Raw genomic sequence first — 22884 nt, forward strand, 5'->3', positions numbered from 1 at the left:
GGTGTGTGTGGGTGCTCTAGCCATTAAGTAAAACTACTCCTATCTATGAATAAATGTCACAAATTGTTTGCTTTCTCCTTTGTCTTTATACTTGTGTGGTCCTTGAGCAGATTCCTTTAAAAGGAATCAATCTCAGAGACTGGAGGAAGAGGACGATTGCTTCCTTTTACACTTGGCCAGTTCTGACATATTCAGAGGCTAACTCGCTTGTGTAAGGAAATGTTTCCTATCACATTGAAGATAATTTCTTGTTGCCTATTTTTGCCATCCCTAAGTGACCGCCTTCAATTGTGTGAGCTTCCTGGTTGTTATTTATGCTTTCTTGCACCCGCCTGGGTCAGTGAGTGTTTCCTTCTTCCGTCTCCTTTCCTGGTAGCAATCAGAATTCTAGGAGGTGAAAACATTCATACAGAAGCATTTTGAGTACTCTTGTCTCTTCATTTTTCACAGTTCTTCAAAAACGTCAACCTGACTGAAGGCACACACTGTTTTCAGACCTCATGGCTGCCAGTTTTCGTGGTCTGGGTCCCACCCTTTTCTGTCCTTCTGTCTGCCTGTGATAAGACAAGGTGATCCCTTTTACTTCTGAGCATCTTCTCACCCACGCCTGTCTCACCTCTCTGAGCAATGTTTCCGTCCATCTGAAAGAGGTCCTAATAGTAGGCATCCCAAGGAAGTGAGGCTCAGACTGTCGAACACTCCCACAGGGCCTTGTGGCCCTCCCAGGGCACTCCTGTTTGTGGTGGCACTTAACTGTTGATTGTTTTCTATTTCTGTTGTTAGTTTAGAAGACGAAGCTTCTATGTAGGTTGATAAATTAGAAAGTAGCCTGACAGACATTGCTTTATTCAGCTGAAGTCCCCCCCTCCGTATGTTTAGAACTTGCCATGTACACAAAGGACTGGAGGTAGCTGACATCCTTACGAAGAATTGCCTGTTGTTTCTTTAATAGATACAGGCTCCTTAAAGACACTCAGGATTGAAAATCTCTTGCAGCTGAACAGATAATTTGAGTGTTGTGCTAACACTTTTTATTGCTTTATTAATGCTTGTCATGGGACTCGTATCCCAGGCAGCACAGGTAAACAATACATTAGCAGTAGACACGAAGGATTTTCCTGTCTCACCGACATGCGCCTTATCTGTGAGCTGCAGACGTTCAGCTCGCTCCTTCCTTCTGCTCTCTTCATAAGGCGCGGAACAAGAGACACACAGCGGACGTGTCCCAGCTGCTGATGACTGTGACAGCTCTGTCGCCAGCGCCAGGGTGACTGCAGTGGCTGCACTGTGGGAAGAACGCTTTAAAACTGCATTTCGTAGTCAGATTAATTTCATTTGCACAACAGCGCATTGGCAGGAGTGCGTTTGCCTCTCCGATACACAGATGACAGTCTGGCTGGAAGCTAGTGTTTGGGGAAAATAACTGAAAAGAAAATGATGGTTTTGAAGTGACACAGTTATAAGACACAGCATGGATCTGTATTTTTCTTCTGAAAAAACGTCAAAGTTTTCATCCTGGAAAAACACCCAAAAGCAAGCAGTAACCTTCTTGTGTTTGGGCGTTTGTAGAGCCAAAGGATAGCACTGTTGACAGTCCTTCTACTGTGCGTGCTGAGGTTGCCAAAACCATGGAATGAAACAATCATGGTGTTTGCTGCTTGGTATTAGACTCTGTACAGATATGACGGCACAAAGGCCAAACAAGGGGAGAAGGAAATTTCCCCGGGGCTGAAGAAGACGACGTGGTGGTGACCTGGAAAGCGGCCCTGTCAGTGCACAGAAAGTCATGACCTTGCCGAGGAGGCGAAGTGGGTGCAGGATTGAGAATAACCGGGACAGAGTGGCACCAGTGTGCATCCTTGATGAGTGTAACCCCGAATTCCAGAGAATGCAGACGGCAGTCTAGTCCCGCTTCCCTGTGGATTGCATTTACTCCTCTGCCCCGACTGCCGTGGCCATGAGTCACTCTTCGCTAGTCTTTAAACCATCCAGGCAGGTAGGCCCAGTCAGATGCTGTGACAGGGACAGCTGCAGCTCCTAGAGATCAAATCCTTATCTCCACCCTGGCTTGCTCAAGAGAATCTAAACCTGGAGCTACTACAGGGAGCAGCGTAAAGGTGCATGGGCTAAAGAATGAAGAGACAGGTTGGGGTGAGCTCCCAGCGACAGGGATGTGGGAATGTGGGAAAATGGGTTCAGGCCTTCATGCAGTGCTCACAGCAGAGTCCAAGGGCTTTGCCTTTCACCTGCTGAAGCAAATAGACCCGAGAAGAGGTGCATGCATCCCTGCCCCAGAACACCCAGCCACTGTGTGCATGAGTGGTCGCTTTATTTCATGACGCCAGTTGCAGAGACTTGTGCTTGTCAGGGCCACGTTGGAAATGAGGATCTCTCGTAGATACCTTTGTCTGATGGCCAAGATAATGTGTTCTTCCAGAACCGTGAGGACCAGGCTAAAACAAAGCCCTCCAGATGCCCCCACACAGACACTGTTTTGTTCTCTCCTATCAGTGGTCAAAGGGAAAGGTCACAGAAGATTTAAGCCAGGGAAGGCAGCCAGCCAGAGACTGCAAGCCTGGCCCACCACTGGGTGCCACAACAGTGAGCAGGTGTGGTTGGAGAGATGGCAGAGAAGGAGGAGTGGAACAGCTCAGGAGCTGTGGAGGGAGGTGGAACTGGAGACACGATGGCCGTGAGAGGTCTGTGCTGCAGCCTAGGCCCTGCTGATGTCTGGGCCTATGCTGCCCCTGAGGGTCATGTCTGAGCCTGTGGTCCTGCTACATCTGGGCTCTGTGTTGATGTCCGTAGCCTGTGTTACTATCAAAGCCATGCAGTGCCTGTGGTCTGGACTACCACCTAAGGCCATGGTGATGTCTCAGGGCCAAGCTGAACTGTCCCTCTACCTCCTCGCTGGTGCTGGGAGAACTGGCCGCGCCCTTCACTGGACCTGGAAGAGCTAGCCCTACATCTCACCAGCTATAGCAGTGGCCCACCCCAACATCTACTCCATCTATGACCTAGTGAAGCACATGAAGGGATGATAATCCTGTGGAACCACAGCCACGAGATCTCCATGACTCTGGACAACAGCAGGCTACCCGAGAGAGGTCTCAGTGAGGATCCAGTATTGATAGTGTAGCAGAAGCCAGAGGCCTTGAACCAGACCAACGATTCATTGCAGTGAACATTTACAAGAAAAGCTGTTTGGGCAAAAGGGTCTGCTGCGTGGCATACTGCAGCTTCCAAGGCCACTGCAGCTCCCAAAGCCACTGCAGTAATTGCATGGCACACCACAGCTCCCAAGGCCACTGCAGCAATTGCATGGCACACAGCAGCTCCCAAAGCCGCTGCAGTAATTGCATGGCACACAGCAGCTCCCAAAGCCACTGTAGCAATTGCATGGTAGACAGCAGCTCCCAAGGCCACTGCAATAATTGCATGGCACACCACAGCTTCCAAGGCTACTGCAGCAATTGCATGGGACACCACAGCTCCCAAAGACACTGTAGCAATTGCGTGGCACATTGTAACTCCCAAGGCCACTGCAGCAATTGAGTAAGTGACGGTGGGAAGGTGGGTAAGATGGAGGAGCAAAGTGGCTTTTTGTTTCTTCTTTCTTTGGGGGTGGAAGTTATAGAGTGGAGGGTGGACATGGAAAGACTGGAAAATGAATGGGATCGGGGTACATGATGTGAAATTCCCAAATAATCGATAAAAAATTCAAGGGTAAAGGGAAGAAAACTTAAGCTCCCTGAAATTCCTGGTGAGTAAGTGACTCATTGAAGATGACTTGAGCAGTCAGAGTTTTAAAAATTGGAATAGTTTTCAGTTTTTTTTAAAAAACAACAGGGTAACCTTTGTAACCTTCAGCTAACACAGTTATGACAAGCTTACCAGCCATCTTGGTGACATGGGACAGCTGTAGCAGGGACCAGTAAGGTTAGCTTCGCACCTCCCACTTGTGCAGAGGTGGGGGAGCAGAGCAGTGTGGGACCGCTTCAGTAACTCACTGTGAAGGAGGTGTGCCTTCTCTGCACAGTGCCGAGGCAGCCTTGTCCTTTGTGGGGCTCGGACTGCCGCTGCACAGGCTCCCACCTCTCCACCTTTATTTTAAGTTGACTAAAGCCCTGCTCTGTTTTGTGGATGCTTTCTTCATCTGTGTTTAACCTTTATAGCAAGCTGTCCTTTTCTTTGGTCAGCGTCTGTGTGACTTAGTTCAGTACATTTTGCAGCTGTGATCCATTGTTTTTTTCAGATTCCAGAAGTTGTTTTCCTGGATGTAGATCAGAAGAAGCTCAGTGTCCATGAAGAAGCTACCCATGTAATTATATTGTATCTTAAATGACACATGTTTACTCTCAAAAGTGTTTTGGAAGGAGTTTGTTTTGTGGGAGGATCTGTTAGTTCACAAAGCTGCGGTAGGAGAGTAGGAAGCAGAAGTAACCCTAGTCTACACAAACTAAGATGTGGGCAGATTGGATGAACTGCTGGCACTTTCTCTTTGTTGCTGCTTTTTGAGACAGAGTCTCACTCTAATGCAGGCTGACCTGGGATGCCCCTTGTGGCACTTCTCATGCAAAGCAGAACAAGGTCTCCCTTTCTGGGGTAGACACAGCCAGATACCGTGACTGTGGCCTAAGGAGCCAAGAGCAGGCTGGATACGATTTTCTTGGGTATTGCAAGATGCAACCTGGTCTAGCCACATGGTCGCTGAAGTGTGTGTGTGTGGATGTGGGGAGGATGGAAAGCCAATGGTGGGAGACTCGAGATACGGATGAGAAGACGTGAATGAAGGAGCGGGCAGCAGCCCTGGGCACAGCGATGGAGCACGGGCGGGAAAACACGAGCTTACTGTGGAGTTGGGAGGGTCGGAGAGTAGCCGCAGCTGGCCCGTGCTGACTCCTTTCCTGTCAGAGCCTGTGGCAGAGCCCGAAGGACAGGAGGGTTCTGCACACCGCAGGCAAGTTACACTGCTCCTACTGCCACTGCTGCTATCGAGGGCAGTTGCCTTTCCTCCGCCGCAGCTCTTTTAACTGGTCCTGTTTCTGTTTGAATACAGGTGAAGATAGGGCTTGTTTGTAAGGGGTGGAGCACATTCTCAGGCAAAGGAATTAGTGACACGGGAAAGTCAATTGAATGTCTCTAGCTCCTGGATTACCTTCCTTGGGTCACCATTCTGTGCCATGGTGTCCTTCGGCCCACTGTTGGTGAGCACTCCCCCTCGCTACCCCTGATAATCAATTGAATGTCTCTAGCTCCTGGATTACCTTCCTTGGGTCACGAGGGCAGCTCTCCAAAACAGCCATTCTGTGCCATGGTGTCCTTTGGCCCACTGTTGGTGAGCACTCCCCCTCGCTACCCCTGATATTCCAATAGTCTGTGGATTACAGATGTGCAGAGAAAGGTCAAGAGGGTAGGGCCGGTGCAGCCTTAATAAGAGCAGAGAAGATGGCAGCAAATGTGGATTGGATGCAGAAAAGACTCTAGCTTTTTTTTAATGATAGAGTCAAGAAACACTCCTTTATTTTTTTTAAAGATTTATTTATTATGTACACAGGGTTCAGCCTCCATGTAAGCCTGCAGGCCAGAAGAGGGCACCAGATCTCATTACAGATGGTTGTGAGCCACCATGTGGTTGCTGGAATTGAACTCAGGACCTATGGAAGAGCAGTCAGTGCTCTTAACCTCTGAGCCATCTCTCCAGCCCAAGACTCTAGCTTTAAAAGAACCTATTGCTTCTGATAATTATTGTCTTAGGGTTTCTACTGCTGTGAAGAGAAACACCATGACCACGACATAGGAAAACATTTCACTGGGGCTACCTTACAGTTGAGAGGTTTTCTCCGTTATCTTCCTGATGAGAAGCATGGCAGCATGCAGGCAGACATGGGGCTGGAGAAGGAGCTGAGAGTCTTACATCTGTGCCTCACACTGGGCATAGCCTGAGCAAAGGAGACCTCAGAGCCCACCCTCACAGTGACACACTTCCTCCAACAAGACCATACTTCCTCCAAGGCCTCATCTCCTAATAGTGCCATTCCCTATGGGGGCCATTTCCTTTTAAACCACCACACCCATTATTTTTGACAAGGATACTTGTCCTGGATATTTCCCTTCTTTGATACTAGAAGATATTTGGACCACTTATTAACTTTATCAAGGGTCAGATAACAGATACTATGTTCTACGTAACTTTCTGAAAGTATGTAAAGCCAAAAAAAAAAACCACTTTTTTTCTGCACTTTTCCTTTAATTTTTTTAATTTCAAAATTCAAATGTTGGGTGTTTTGCCAATATGTATGACATGCGTGCTTGATGCCCTCAGAGGCTAGAAAAGGGCACAGGATCTCCTTGAAGTTACAGGTGGCTGGGCGCCACGTGGGTGCTGGGAACCAATGCCACGCCCCCTAGAAGGACAGCCAGTGCTGTTAACCACTGAGCTACCTCTTCAGCTCCCGCATCTGTCTTATGTTGGCATCCTTTTGTTCTAATTTCACAAGATTTAAATGCCACTTGCTAAGATACCAGGAGATTCCAGGCATCTTGTGTTATATAAAACCTGTGTCCTCCAGCCCAGCATGCGGTCCTGCAAATGTAAACATAGGAGGGCGGTGGCCAGTGCACTGTACAGTGTTCCTCAGAGTGAGTGATTTCCTAGCCTGCCAAATAATGGGCAATGTAGAAATTCCTTCTGTGGACATAGAGTGTGGGCGGGAGGTTGATGAAAGTGTGTGCACTTCTAAAAGTGCTGGGTAAGAAAACGCAGCAGGGTCAGAGATGCCAGATGGTTCCGTGTTCATTTGAATGGCTGATCTGAGTGGGAGGCATCAGTAATGGCTGTACTTGCTTCACGAAAATGACCTCCTGTTGTTTGTTCTCCTGAGACCTGCGATCTCAACTCAGGACAAACCAGGTTCTGTCGTGGACTTCCTAAACCTGCCTTAAATCTCATGGCCTGCTGTGTGATGTAAGACAGTGTCTCCAGCTTGGAAAGTCACAGCTTTTGAAAAGCTCGTTCAGTAGCGGTCTCTGAGCTTGACCTTGCAGTCATCTAGTGAGTGGGATTGCAGTGCAGTGGAAGGGGATTTGAACCTCTCCTAATGCTGTTTTGTCAGGCTTTTGTCTTCCCTTTGAATATGTACACAATTAAATCTTTCTCCATTCCATCAGTTCTGCTCCTTTAGAGAACCCTGACAAGCATAGTGATTAGCTCAGAAAAGCAACTCAAAGTTTAAACAGTGTGTTTTCCTTGCAGTGTTTAGGTTTGTGATTGTACACTTGGAAGGAGGTGTTCTGTACCTTTGTTCAGAGCTTATATTACAAGGAACTCACCACTTAAATGGATGTGTTAGACACAAATGTGAACACGTAAATTATAGTTGAGGGCAAACATGAAGACTGGCTCCCCTACCCACATCTTTTCTGGGCCCCCGATTCTCTCTGTATACTCCTGACCTGGTGCCAACTATATTGCCATATAATAATTACTCGTTTGCCAATCAGGTTCCCTCTCCATGTGCTGCCTGCGTTCAAGGTCTTGTCTCTAAGGTGCTTGTGTTCACAGAGCCTGCCATAACGCTGGTTGCTCACTGTATCGAGAATAAGTAGATAGGTTCATTCATACACGCACGTAAAATCAGTTTGATAGGATAACCATTGAGAGTGGAGGTTGGATCCTAGGAAATCAGGAAAGGAAATGGCTAGTCCAACTGCTCACAGCAGCAGGTAGATTGACAGATGGCTACGTAGACAGACTGGGGCAGGCACAAGAGTGTATATTAGTCTAGGAACAGGTCAAAGTGGAGGTACCCTGCTCAGAAATCTAGGAATCTAAGTCCTCTAGCTTAGCACTGGCTATGGAGTGGCAGTGACCTTGGTGCTGTAGGACTATCTATAGTCAAAGGAGGCAGAGGTGAGAAGGGAGCCTGGAACTTCCGCAGTGAGTGAGGTGCAGAATCATGAACTGGTTGAATGCTTTCCAGTGCTGTCCTGCGTTAGCTGTGAGTTAGGAAGGCATAGGAAAAGGGCCAGGGAAGGGCTATGACCCCTGCAACATTACCGTTTCAGGAGAGATCGCCCTCTGAGTTTCACACATGCATACCTGGTCCTGACCCATGCTGCTTCGTCTTGTACTTTGGTTTTACCTGTCCACCTTCTTGGGTGTCAGCACAGCCTGTTAGGTATCCCTTGCTGAGCACCCGACTTACTGATTACATGGTCATTTGGGTTTTTTGATCCCTTCTGCTAGCCATAAATGGCACACCGACATGATAACAAGACACTGTGCTCTTTTTCTTTATTTCCTAAGCCACTTGGCTGGCTATCAAAGTGTATTTGTAAATAAATATACAGGTGCTTAAACATCCCTAAAATCCTAAGAAATGCTACATACCTGTGTTAAGATCTTAGTGAATTTTAAGACTTCCTACACTTGACTGTCTCCCAGATGTAGGTATGTTCATACTCGTGTTAAGGTTGCATTTTATCAGTTATGAAACATGTTTCTGACTGTGCCCTTTAACTTGTTTCTCTGAAGAAATTGCTCTGGGTTATTTATTAGGGTAAAAATAGGATTTTGTTTGTTTGGGCACAGTTATCTGTTCTGGCGTGCTCTTCGTGGGTGTTCTGGGTGCCTTTGGTGGTATTTAGTGAACTGCTCAAACCTTTGAAAACCCACGCTTTGTTAAAATGATACCCTGCTAACGTACACTTCACGACAGACTCCTAGTCCTTGGAGTTTGCTTTGGCTTCTGTTCTGGTGCCAGTGGGATTCTCCTTCCTCCTCTCCTGTCTTTCTGTCTGCTTGATGGACGAGTCGAAGAGGGTGAAGTAGGAGCTGTTGCTAGGTACCCTTTTAAGTTTGCTTACGTCATCTTTTAAAGGTTGGACTCTATACTTTGACATATGTTTCCTGAGCATCGCGGCAGTCTTCAGAGCTTGTTTTTATCACTCTGACTTCCCACCATCAGCCCTATGAGTAGTGGTGTTTAGGAGGGCTCGGACCATGAGCAACTTTCTGAAGCAGGATGCACGGGAGGCAGTACTGGGTCCTGAATCCCTGGCCCCGTCAGACACTGTTTCGTGGGGTCACTGAAGCCAGTGACACAGGAATGGTGCTGGTGCTGGGTAGCTTGTCATGACAGCGCAGCTTAGCATTGGTGTGCAAAGAGCCACGGAAGCAGCGGTAGGCAGTGGGCAGACAACAGCAACAACAAAAATAGTTTGTTGGTTTTTATAAAGTTTGATTGATGTCTCCATTTTTGGTAAAATTTTCCTTAGTCTGCTTTTTAGTTAGCCCCATATTCACAAGGCTGAGGATGCACTTGGTCCCATCTGATGGGGCTATTTCTCACCTTTTCCCTGGTTACTTTTGTCAGGGAGAAGTAGCTGGTGGGTTTATGGTAGGGCATCATATTTTCCAGCTGTCCATCTCCTGCAGAGTTCATGTAACATTTGAAATAAATAGAGCCTTGGCTGGCCTAGAACTCCCTGTAGACCAGACTGATTGCGAACGTGTGACCATTTGAGGATTTTTTAAAACCCCAACTTACTTCTGTGTACAAAATTGGGCCTGACTTGAGTTTTCAGTATGAAGTTCTGTCAGAATACTTAGGCAAATCTCTAGAAATAGAAGTCATATATTCTAAGGTTGCTTTGAACCCTTGCTTAGCCCGTCTGCTCCCCACTACGGCCGGAAGGATTCACGTATTTCATGCCTGCAGTACTGCAGACCCTCTCCCTACACGGTGCACGCTGCTCGTGCACAACCTCACTCTAGTCAGGCAGCTCCACTTCTCTGATCACCTTGTTTTCACAGAATTAAATTCTACCTCCCTGTAATTTTTTTCTGGTTGTTTAATATTTGGTTCCTTGAATCAACAGAGATGAATTCTTTTCCATGTGGCTTTGGGGTTTTCTGCCTCTTGCTTCCCCCGACGGACAATAACTCTCTCTCTTTCCTGAATTAAACTCTTGGTGTTTCCAGACTTACTGAGCATTGTGATGAAGTCTCCATCCGCATCAGGAGTGCTAAGGATTCCCATCCACTGGGTTTCTCCTTGATCCCTCAGTCACTGTGTGTTCGCAATGACGCGTGATGGTGTGACCTGACCGTAGCCAAGCACAGCGGTGGCCGAATGCTTCTTGTAGGGCCCTGCATGTCTGCAGCTCGCGTTACTGCGCAGTGCAGCTGACAGCTGATGGCAGATGAGCGCTTACCCCACACTCCCTGCCAGCGCACTCTCAGCCCCGCCTTTCTATGTAACTACTCATCCTGGGACTAGGGGAATATGCTTTTTAAAACGTAAACAATGTGCTGTCGTTTGATTCTGTTTGGGTGGACTTATGAAAGCCCTGATTCTAGCCTGTTTATATTCACTAAAGAAGATTTCTTTGACTAGAAAATTACCTAGGATATAAAAGTCTTTCGGAATGTTTAGAAACACATCCTTCTCACTTAACGCTGTCAGTCAGTTCTGTCTGCACAGGTTGGTGGATACGCGGTTATAATTAGTAACCGAATCATTAATTTAATGTTATGTTGGCTTTTCAAAGAATATGCTTTACAGGAGGGACTCACTTACTGCCTTTAAAAGAAGGGATTAAAGCTTTCATAATCACATTCACCCAGTATTTTGTATCAATTGCCATTTTATAATGACCATACTAATTAGATTTCCTTCTGATTTCAGTCTTCCAGTACATACTTGATCTTAAAATTTAGGTTCTTATTGCAGTTTCCTGAGGGTCATGACAGTTAAAGGTAATTAGTGTCTGTGCCTGTCTCTACAATAGCCTTGTGTTTCTTAAAACCTGGGTCTTGGAGCTCTTAGATTCCTGAAGGTTTTGATTGATTGATTGATTCATTCATTCATTCATTCATTCGTAGACAGGTTCTCTTGTCACCCAGGAACCAGCCTCCAATTGCCTCTGTTGCCAGTGCTGGCTTTGAATTCTGATCCTCTCCGGTTCACCTTCCAAGTGCTGGGATCACAGGCATGCACCGTCGCGCCCAGCCAGGTTTTCCTGACCTGACTGTAGCCCTTCTAGACAGACTTACAGTGCTTACGTTTATGATGTAATTTTTATATTACAGACAGTGAAGTTGGGGTCTAACCAATCGGTTAGTGTCTGGAACTTGTTGTACAGGGTTTGAAGCATGTGTCTAGAGGCCCGATGAGGGAACCTGTCTGACACAAATGTTCAACTCTGAAGATCTGAGCAAATGAAAGGGTTTCTTCAACAAAAGTGAAAAAGAAACTTTTTTTTTTAAAGAAGAGTAGCAAATTAGAAAAACAGCAAAAGCCTCCTTGATATGATTGAATCAACTCAAGTGGTAAATTAAGTGTGTTTTTTGTTAATGGTGAAAAAGTGTTTTGTTTTCCTTTGCTTTTGACTGAAAGCCTGCACGAGCCCTTAGTCTCAGCTTTTGAAGACGACTTTGGTGCTAATATATGTTGGTGAACCGAGGCATTAAAGTATAAATTGACCTACATAAAAAGAGCTAAAATAATGAAAGTCATTAGTTACTAAGCCACAAACTATGCTCTTGGCTTTGGTCCTTAGCGTTTCATACATTTAAGAGTTGCTTATGTTGATTTCATACAGTCTTGAAAATCTAAAAAATATTTATCTAGTCTTTCTTTAGACTTATAATAGGTAAATAATCCTCAAGGCGAGTATAACATAGTATCTGCTCTTAAAAGCTCCTCGTGCAGCTGGGCATTCAGTTCAGTTACAGAGCATGTGCTTAGCATGCACAGCACCCTGAGTTAATCCTGAGCACTCCCAAATGAACTAAAACCTCAGTGGGCACGCTTTGTTTTTTATTCAACCGTTAAGCGTGAATGTTGCCTAGGAAACAGTCTCTGTTAAACCTAGGAGGGCTGCTAGGATTTCAGAGAGCCAGATGACGGTCTGTGCTGCCGTGGGGTTTATACTCTGCTGAAATTGCACTGAAAATAAATATGGCCCGCATTAAAATACATGAAACTGAACTGTAGCTGGTCAGTGTGACAATAACCGGGCATGTAATAGTAAATTTGAAGTTTGCAAGTGGAAGCAGGATGTGGTGGCACACACCTTTAGTCCCAGCACTCGGGAGCCAGAGGCAGGGGGATCTCTGTGAGTTCAAGGCCAGCTCGGTCTACAGGGCGAGTTCCAGGACAGCCAGGCCTACATAATGAGGTAATCTTATCTCAGTGAAATAAAATAAATTCACAAGTGACAAAATTCTTTAGTGTGAAATTTTAGAACACCCAGGATAAAGGGAAAATAGTGGGAATTTCCCTGGAATAGGGAACTGTTACGTTTAAAGAGCCAGGAATAAGAAGTATCAAAGCTCTCAGTAGTGAAGTTCTGCTGTTTTGTGGGTCGGGAAATAAGAGCTATCGACCAGAATGTTCCAAATGTGAGACCCAGAACTGAGAAGTGTTAGATGTCAGCACCGAATCATTAATTACTAGGTTGTTCTCCACAGAAACAAAGGAGTAAACTACAGGAAGATAAAGGCATTCTACTGGACACAAAAGATCTAATATCAGAAAAGGGCATAGGCATTCCAGAGTGAAAGGTAAACAAATGTCTGGGTGATGGTTCCCAGCAGAGTCACCCCGATGGACGGGGAAGAGCAGTGTCTGGAAGAAGTGGCTGTTGGTAAGAGCTGTGGGGACAGATGGAACACTAGTTCATGAACTCAAGGACTTTTGTACAGAGTACCTTTATAGTCATGTTACAGGGTTTGCTAATAAATTTGTTGTAGAAAGTTCTAATTAATTCCGGGAGAAGTAGAGTTATCTAGAAAGGAGCGCAGTGACGGCATGCTGTAGACTCAAGTGTTACACTCATTGTCTGAGCCATGGGAACACTAAGTGCCACTGAATAGCAACCAAATATTAGGATGAGAAGGAAGGAGTCTGTGTGTGAAAGCGAGGCAAGAACGAAATAAAACAATTTGAAAAAAGGAAGAAAATAATACGTTAGCTCCCGTGACATTAAACCAACCTGCCAAAGGAACCTGAATGACTTTTAGCACAGTGAGACTTAAGGATGAGGAGGAAAACCACCGACCAGAGCTGGGCTACCGATTTCTCCAGCAGGCCCCATCTCAAGGGAGCCGGTGAGTGGCTTCTTGTGTGCAGTGCCCCTGCTGGAGCTGCCGGGGGCTTCACATGACAAGCTTGCTTCAGTAGACCTCTTTAGAGCTCTTTGTGGGATTCCTTGGACTGTGGGATCTGTATCCATCATGCCTTTGATTCACTTTCTGGGCTTTGACCTGTATGGTCCTGTCTTCTTTGAGAGGGTCACTATAAAAATAAGCCTGGTTGACCTTTAGCAAGTGATGTCGTTCCTCCAGTTCGCTGTGCTGTCTGTAAACTAGGGTAGTAGCACTCCTTCCTTTTTACTGTGAAGAACAATCACTGGAAATATTTGAGATCGTCCCAGGAGCTCGGTGGTCCTCAGCCTTTGGGGTGTTTATCAGATATTTACATCACGATTCCTAAGCTTAGCAGAATTATAGTTAGCAATGAAGTAATTCTATAATTAGGGGTCGCCACAACATGAGGACCTGTATTAAAGGGTGACAGCATTAGGAAGGCTGAGAACCACTGCAGCAGTTCGTGGTTCATAGTAGGCATCTTACAGCATTAGGACGTGGTACTTAGTAGGCATCTTACAGCATTAGGACGTGGTTCATAGTAGGCATCTTACAGCATTAGGACACAGTACATAGCAGGCATCTTACAGCATTAGGATGTGGTACATAGTAGGCATCTTACAGCATTAGGACACAGTACATAGCAGGCATCTTACAGCATTAGATGTGGTACATAGTAGGCATCTTACAGCATTAGGATGTGGTACATAGTAGGCATCTTACAGCATTAGGACACAGTACATAGCAGGCATCTTACAGCATTAGATGTGGTACATAGTAGGCATCTTACAGCATTAGGACACAGTATGTAGCAGGCATCTTACAGCATTAGGATTTGGTACTTAGTAGGCATCTTACAGCATTAGGACGTGGTTCATAGTAGGCATCTTACAGCATTAGGACACAGTATGTAGCAGGCATCTTACAGCATTAGGACGTGGTACATAGTAGGCATCTTACAGAATGTTGTTTTACTTTAGTTAGCCTTTGGAGTTTTTAAAAATTGTGGGTTTTTTCTTTTTTGAACTCACACAAATGCATCAATTATCTAGAAGTGGTTCTTTGAAATATAAAAAGAGTAACAAAAATAAAAATAAAACACTGCTGCTAAAAATGACACAAACAAAAAATGGTGATGAGAAAACCAATATAATTACAGAATTTAATTCTTAATATCCAGGGACAAGCAAATTGGACAGGTTGATAATTTCAGTGAAAAACAGAAGATGTGTCACTGGGAAGTGTCACAGTGGCCCTCTGAAAGTTGGGTTTGACTCGGCAGGCGGTCTGTTTGTCCTGTCCCCAGTGCATTCTGTTATGAAACTACATCCAGACCACGTACAGACTGGGGGTGGGGATGGGGTGGAACTGATGGGTTTTGTCACACAGGCAAGCCCAGATGAGGTCTGAAAGGCATCATTTAGAGTTGGATTCCTCGTGGCAGAAGCCGCTGTGCCGAAAAGTTTGCAAGGTCAGTCCCAGAGCTGACAGCAAACAGATTCAGAGAGTGGAACGAGCTTTCGGCAACCCCCTTGTCAAGAGCTGCTGCGTGTGGCCCACAGTTCAGGGTGTGTGGGCCCCTCGAGCTGCTGTCATGTGGCCCACAGTTCAGGGTGTGTGGGCCCCTCGAGCTGCTGTCGTGTGGCCCACAATTCAGGCTGTGCAGTACAGAAGAGCAAGTGTGTGAATGAGACTTAATGTTTCACTTAGGGTTAGTTAAAACCACCAATGTGCAAAATGAGAGTCAAGTCGTGAGCATAGTCTGGGAACACATTTGAGGGCAAGTGTTTGGTGACTTCGAATACTTTCTGTCACTGGAAACCTCTGCTTCAGAAAGTCGGGGCTGTGGTTATTTTGTTTTTAGCTGATCTATTTTTAGATGTTGGTGCTGATGGAAAGGTTCTTACTATCCCTCCCGACAGGGCAGCAAGTACTCAGAAAGATGCTGTCATCCTGGGAGTGCTCAGCCACAAAAGGGCAATGAGCAGGCTGTCCCAGGACCATGGGAACCAGTCCTCAGCTCATGGATTTCAGCTTTGCCACGTTGAAATTTGTTAGCCAGTGTGATTTTAGATAGGAAAGGAAACTTTTATGTTTCCCTTTTCATGCGTGTGTGTGTGTAGTATGTATGCCTGTTTACAAGTGTGTAGGTGAACATGTATGTATGATTATGTGTACATGTGTGTGCATTTACACGTGGAGGGCAGAAGCTGATACTGGGACTCCTCGGTACCTCTGTGTTGTGTACACGGAAGCATGTCTTATCCACTTGAACCTAGAGCTTGCCAGTGGAGCTGTTCTGGCTAGCCAGCTTGCTCAGGAGAGCCTGTCTCCTAAGTCCTGGGACTACAACTGGCCACCATACCTACTTGGTATTTGTCCACTCTTAAAACATTTGCATAGCTAGAAGCTTCTCCCCAGCCTCCTGAAATGAAGAGTTTCTTCATGCTCCTCCAGTCAGGTGGCGGAGCCTGTGAGTACCCTTACCTTTTCAACCTCAATCTCTTCATGGTTCATGTTGGAAACAAGACTCTGGGCATTTAAAACAGCGATGCCAGTGGCTGGACACTCAGTCTGATTCTTTTCTAGCATGTGCTGATCCCTTATCAAGAAGGCGAACTGTCAGGCCCATGTAACAGTCTGAGGCAGTTGTGTGACTGAAGAATCTGTTGACTGTTTTCCCCGAGTTGAGATGTTCCGTGTTAGGGGTCTGGCAGGTAATGTTGTTCTCGTAGCGACCCTGAGAAGCCTTTTCAGAACATATGGTCCATTGATGCAGACATCTGGGCTACCCACCAGAACACAACAGTGCAACAGTTTTGCACCGTATGAAACAGTGGATTGTAGTTTCCTAACTTACTTAGATTAAAGCAGATTAAGTTAATTGGTGTAGATGGAGGCAGACTGTTGCTGAAGCTGAATATATCATGTGATACCGTTGAAAGGCTGCACTGAAACAGGATATGATTTTCAAATGCTCTCTTTCATTCATATTTAAAAATGGTGATGAGCATATGGAACTTTGGTTTGTGAGCTGCAGAGATGGCTCAGTAGATAAGAATCTAGCTGCTCAAGCCCGAGGAACTAAGCGTAGATCCCTAGACCTACATTTTAAACAAAGAAAACTGTAGGCATGGCTGCCTTGTTCTGTACCCCAAAGCTGTTCGGGACAGGTACAAAGGCATCACGAGGGCTTCCTGTCCAGCCAGATTAGCTTGAACAAGTGGTCCATCTTCGTAAATGCTGTTCTTGCAGGATGGAAAAGTGACGCTAAGCAGCTCACAGCCGTACTTCATTCTGGAGAGTGCCAAGCCCATCCTGTGCTCTTTAATTTTCACAGCCACTCGCAAGACTGAGCGTGGATTATTTGTAGTAAAATGATAAGAATACCAAGTCAAGTGATAGAGAAATTGCTCAGGGAAACTTAGCTGGTGAGTAGCAAAATTCTTTGTCTTCTCTTCATTCTGTCACTCCAGTGTTGGCTTAAAGTTTGCAATCTTTTTCATAGGCATTGATTAGACACAGTTCCTTTTCTTTAATTTGTGCAAGAAACCCATTCCTCACACCTAAAACTATGCTGATGACTGTCTTTTAAAATTCTGGTCCTCTTGCTTCTCACTCTGCACCACAACTGAATAAAATGGAAATATGAAGGTGCAGTGCAGTCCTTAGAGGGATTGGAGAAGTTCTTAGTGGAAAGCACATGCAGAATGACATCTGCTACATACGAGGATCCCAGATGTCCTGCTACACGCAGACACATGCCTGCATGGTGTAGTAACACGGGCTGGAGCCCAGATGTCCTGCTACACGCAGACACATGCCTGCATGGTGTAGTAACACGGGCTGGAGCCCAGATGTCCTGCTACACGCAGACACACACCCGCAGACACACAAGGCTGCGGGTTCAGATGTCCTGGTATACACAGCCGCACAAACCTGCATGGCATACCACTGCAGTCTTTGAAACTAAACCACGAGTGGAAGTACTGTGTGTTCCATACCCTAGACTGCTGTGCCGCCCCGTCATAATCATGGATCTTACTTCCTGTCATTATAGTTCAGTCCACTGGGTATTTGTCCTACTGTGTTTTGCTGCTGTTTATTTTTTGTTTTGTTTTAGCTGCAAAGTATTCTGTATGCCCCGTTAACAATTAGATGCTTTGTATTGTAACAAATAGTGTTGCATGATGAATGATCTGAAACATAATATTTTTTGAGAATTGATCTTCTGAGCCTGTATGTAGATATTTACAATTTTCTCGTTCAAAGAAATGTTTCATGCTCTTCTATCAAGTCTACTTTTGGAATGGGTTGATATTGAATATATTTGACCAATGCAGTACAGTGGTTTGATTCTTTGGTTTCAGACATTTCGTGTCTGTGTGTGTCTGTGTGTGTCTGTGTGTGTGTGTCTGTGTTGTACATGTATGAGTATTCACAAGTGTGCAGATGTGCCTATAGGCCTAAACTGACCAAGTGTCTTTCTGTTTATTTTCTGCCTTACTGAGGCAGTTTCTTGCCAAATCTGTAGCTCCCCAATCTCAGCTGGTCCAGCTAGCCAGCTTCCCCACCTCTGCCTGCTGCCCTGCCAGTCCACTTGGCTGTGGTTCTGGGAATTCAAACTCTCGTCCCTACACTTACATAGCAAATGTTTCATCCGCCATGCCATCTCCCAAGAACACAGATACTTCAATTTTCACATTTATGATTAAGTTACTCTCTTTTAACAGTATAAAAGTCATGGATTTAAGAAGGTTGGAGTCCACAGTTGAGTGCAGAGTTCTGTAGTTACCGCTAGAGAGCTCCTGTTAGGTTGAGTGTGTCCACTAAGGTATAAATGTTCAGTATACCTCCTGTCTGCGTCTACCCATTTGTTTACAGACGTGCCTCTGTGCCTCATGGGCACCTTTCTCACATCTCACTAAACTCATTTCATGAGTAGGTGTTGTTTCCCAGTCTGGAAAATGATACCATTCTCTATATTTGGAAAAACTTGAAGTTAAATGATGAGAGGCAATCTATGTTTTTTTCCAGAAATGTATGAAAATGCTTAAAAATGTCCATATTTTTATTGCCAAAAAGAAAAGAAAAATCTTGAGTTCTGTTTTGATTCCATTGGGCTAGCTGCCATATAACTGGCACCCACGGAGAAATGCCATTTGGACAGTTTTTAGCAAGATCAGCTGTAGTGCCATCCGTTCAAATATATTTTCAGAATAATGGGTTAATTTAAACCATTAAAAGTAGTGGCATAAATTTTAATTGAAGCACAAAAATAATTTTTGGTGTCTACACTGCTTTTATTATGTAGTGAACATGTCTAGAGGCAACTAAGTGTGTGGTTCCAGTTAACATGGTAAATAATAACAATGTTTGCACATTCTTACGTCTTTCTACCGTTTTGAGGGCTAGAACAACTCTCGCTTGAGAGTTTCGAGATCTATAGCAAAATCAGTTCTTTCTATTCTTTAGTTGAAAGAATTGATGAATGGAAATTTTAGGCTGCCTAGAATAGTGAGCGATGCTGTCTTAGAATCATGCAAGAGGTGACCCTAACCAGGGTTTCACATTCTATTAGGGGTGCTTGACAGGGGCACCCAGAGCAGTGCAGTCATGTGAGACAGGGGAGAAAGCAACCAGAGAGCTTGGGAAACAGAAGACAGGTGCTCTTGGCTGTTTGTGTTAGGGTATGGGCCCAGAGGAGCAGGAAGGAGACCACACTGCACTGTCCCAAAAGCGAGCCCTGGAGTCTGGCCTTCAGTCATAGTCTAGGAAGTCAATGAAAGAAAGGAGAAACTGGGCCTTCAGAGGGAAGACCTGAGGCTGCCTCTCCTCAGCCTGGTGCTTCACGGACTAGAACCGATGGCCTTGCCTTGTGTGGGCCCAAGCGGTTAGCCTAGTGGGTACCCTGCCCTGGGCCTCTCTGGGGGAGGCCGCTGCTTTTGCTCTGTGTGGTCCATGGTCAGTCAGGCACTGAGTGCACTGACTTCCCACTGCATCTTCGTCCCTCTGCCCAGGGCTGCTGCTGCGCTTGGCCCCTGAACTTTGTCCCCTCTGTCAGTTCCTCCCTGCCCCAGTTTGGCTGTGGGAGATGGACTGTGTGGTGTCTAGCAATGTTTACTGATTGGCAGCTCATGAATGAGAACTAATGTCTTCTGATACAAGCAATATTGAGCATTTCTGGTATAGCAAATAGCTATATAGGTAGAGGGATGAAAATTAAAGTCACATCCCCATGCAGATGCCTGGACCCTATGTTATTTGGCATTGTTTACGTGTGTTGCCTGTGCCGGCCCTTTTCACAGTGTTTGGTCACTGTCTCGTCACCGTGAGAGCTTCCTTTCCCCTTGTAGCTTTTCCTCTCATCAACTTTCTGCCACCTCAGAATTCAGTTCAGAGACAACTTCTTCCTAGAACCCTTGGAACCTCTCCCAATGCGCGGACCACAGTTTCTTCTAGAACAGTCTAGAACTGTTCAGTGCAAAATCCTACATGAGTAACAGAAATAGTGTCTGTCCTAACTTTAGCCTTATAAGGTCAGAGCACAAAATGGTGCAGGGGCTCCAGCGGTGTCTCCTAAACAGCTAAGAAGTTTGCACTTCCTCCAGGAAGCAATATGGAGATGTGTCTTCAGAGAGTTAATTGACAGTTGGGGAAGCATATGACCAACAAAATACGTGGTCGTGGTCGTATAATCCCTAGCGAGGGCAGTCAGGTCCAAACTGGCGAGTGTGGAGCTGGGAGTGCATCCTGCTGCTGTTCCTGTGACTGTGGTTTGACCCAGCCATTCATCAGAAAGCCATTGAGTGCACCAGAGTCATGCAAGCCTGAATGTCATTGGGAAGAAAGTGCTTTGGGGAGAGTTGTTTGGCCTTGTGAACAGAGGTGCATTTTGGACAAGTAAAGAGGGGTTCTTGGTTATTCTCTATGGGATTGGCATTCCAGCCCCACTTCACCTCAGGCTGTAGGGTTTGGTAAACCCTGTCTTCATTGAGAATGCTCCAGGCAGGGCTCCATCTTCTCCCTCCCATGATAGCAACGTCCCTGTCTAAACCTGACATCAGTCTCATTTCCAAGTAGCTAGCGGTACTGGGCTTGTGTGGCACCATCAGATACAACAGTGATTCCTAATGCAATTCTGGGCCACCCTGGAGACATTTCCATTTTCTGATGGTTGCCACACATCAGCAAGACAGTCAATCCTAGGAGAGAGGCACTGGCAGTACCGTAAGTCAGTTGTCATGCCCATGGGACTTGCTGGGGTTGTGATAGTAGATAGAAGCGATGACAAGTGTAGAAGATGCTCTTAACCACGGTCGTGACCAGTCTGATCCCCCAGGGGCTCTGGGGTGAATAGACACAAGGTGCCCCACCTTGAGTCAGGGGCTCAACCTTCCTTGTTGAGCTCCAGGCTGCAGGCTGCCTCAGGGGAAGGATGTCGTCTCACAGGCTTTCTGGACCAGGTGGTATCATGGCAAGTTCTCAGTAGGAGAGTTAGTCTGTGAGCTGTCATTAGCCATTATTACGCTATCCACACTCTCCGTGGTGGGGGCGGGGCTCAAGTCTGTGAGGCCATTGGCAGAGATGTCTGTAGACAAGGCCAGTTGACAGCTAACGCATAACTTTCTGTTCACAGTTCAATCTTTTCTCTGAGGGAGACGATGGCAAAATATGTGTCTAACACTTTGAACTTTAAACCTCAGGTTTCTTTCCGTACTTCATTTGATCCCTGCAGCAGCCCTGTAAAATAATCAGAGAGGCTATTGATCGTTCTCAGCTGAGAACCGTGTAGCACGTGAAGATTGAGTGAGTGATCAAAGTGGTTTGCACAGGGTCCTTGCTGCACATCCGTGAGATGGGCAAACTGTTCAACACAGTGCTGTGTTTGTTGTGCGGGAGGTTAAGTGACTGTGTTCTATGAGCGGGTATTGCTTGGAACTGCCATAAACTATGTGGACATTTAGTCTTAACACACCCTGCAGGCCCTTCAGTGTGGACATTCAGTCTGAGCACACCCTGCAAGCCCTTCAGTGTGGACATTCAGTCTGAGCACACCCTGCAGGCCCCTTGGTGTGGACATTCAGTCTGAGCACACCCTTCAGGCCCTCAGTGTGGACATTCAGTCTGAGCACACCCTGCAGGCCCCTTGGTATGGACAAGGATCAAGTCTGGAGCTCCTTTGTGACACGTTTGATTGTGAGGCGAAGCCGCTAAGCAGAGTGATGGGAGACAATGATGTAAGGCGCTATCTGTGGTAATTGGTGAAGCTGGCCTAGCACATCAGGACACCAGCAACAGCTCCTGCTTTACTGTTTGCCTCTGTTCGCCCCGTGCTCTCATCTAGATTGGCATGACACCCTGAAGCATGGCGAGCGTGTGCACCCTAATTCCTTTCTTCTTACAGCAAGGCATAAGTGGATTATGAGGCAGGTCTTTGAGAACTGCTAATCAGCTTGAGAATAGCATCAGGTAGTGATATCTCGGCAGCTGACTGCTTCAAGGGTTTATTTGTCCGCCGGCGTCTGAGCACTCTGTGGTGGGTGCACTCTCAGCCGACAGTTTGTAGACCGGTGGAGTTGTAGCGGAGGGTCAGGTCTATGTAATAGAAGCAGGCTTGAAGAAAAGGGGTACCAGCTTTTAAAATTACCTCCTCAGTTGAAGTTGTGTATCACTTCGAAAGAGTCATCTTCCCAAAGCAGAGACATCTCTGCTCGTTAGTGGCTGTCATCCTTGCTGGGCTACTGGTGTTCAGAGCACTCTGTCGGTCACATTCAAGCCCAGCAGCTTTCAAAGAAGCCTGTGAAAGTGCACTCTGAAATGACTTCGAGAAAATTGTGTTGAGCCTGGAGTGTAGTTGCTGTTGGTCATGATGGAGTCACTTTTGGATAGGCAAAACAGCACGCTACTCCCAATACTCCCAATAAAATTTAACTGGCAGTGGCAGAAGCCAGGTGTGACTGAGGGGCAAGTGCATCACATCGGGTTAAAAGTGTGTTATTATGTTGGAATTTTGTGTAGGGATTAAATCTGTTTTCCTTGTGGAAAAAGACTATAGTTAGAAGACATAAAACCCAAAAAACAATCAGAAAGCAACCAATAGCTAGCCTGTAAAATCTTAATCAGAACTATTCTTAGCATATAGATTTCAGACACATTTCCTCTCCAGTACTTTATGCTCTGATAAGCCTGGTTCCTACCTTTGGAGCAATGGCTTTGGAGATCGTGTCTCCTGTCTTTGGTATGCAGGCTTCTATCTTCAGAGTCTTACTGAGGATACAGGTGCCCTGAAGGTGCCGGCTGTCTGAATAGCTACACAAGACCTCGTAAAGTCACGTTATTAAGTTGATAGACATTAAGGTATATGTTGCCATGTTTTTTTGTTTGTTGGACTGGTTGGTTTTTGGTTTTTCAAGACAGGGTTTCTCTGTATAACAGCCCTGTCTGTACTGGAACTCCATCTGTAGACCAGGCTGGCCTCGAGCGCCAAGACTTCTGCCTGCCTCTGCCCCCCCCCCCCAGTGCTGGGATTAACACCGCATGCCAGCCGTGTTATGTTCCAAGGCAGAACTGCATGTTAGTAATGCATAGTGGCGTCAAGGACATGTAAGGTATTATTTTATAGTAAGTATATTTTCTATTATCGTAGCATGGATTGTATTATGCGAGAGATACCTACCAAGACACAGAACAGGTATCTGTGGTTAGGTAATCTTGTTCTGCTTGTA

General features: G+C 45.9%; 1 protein-coding gene across 5 annotated transcripts in view; it reads left to right on the plus strand.

Annotated features, from left to right (window-relative positions):
* Peli2 (pellino E3 ubiquitin protein ligase family member 2) overlaps nucleotides 1-22884 on the plus strand; it is a 141135-nt gene that overhangs the window by 87500 nt on the left and 30751 nt on the right. For 3 of the 5 annotated variants that reach the window (XM_050162402.1, XM_050162400.1, XM_050162403.1), the window contains exon 3: nucleotides 4256-4321. The exons of the other annotated variants lie outside the window; for them this stretch is intronic. In XM_050162402.1, coding sequence (XP_050018359.1) covers nucleotides 4256-4321 — 66 coding nt within the window. The remainder of the gene's footprint in view (nucleotides 1-4255; nucleotides 4322-22884) is intronic. 5 annotated transcript variants of the gene reach the window in all.

The sequence above is a fragment of the Alexandromys fortis genome, unplaced genomic scaffold, assembly GCF_014885135.2.
Source record: "Alexandromys fortis isolate MF-2015 unplaced genomic scaffold, M_Fortis_MF-2015_v1.1 scaffold_130, whole genome shotgun sequence".
In the NCBI taxonomy this organism is placed as follows: domain Eukaryota; kingdom Metazoa; phylum Chordata; class Mammalia; order Rodentia; family Cricetidae; genus Alexandromys; species Alexandromys fortis.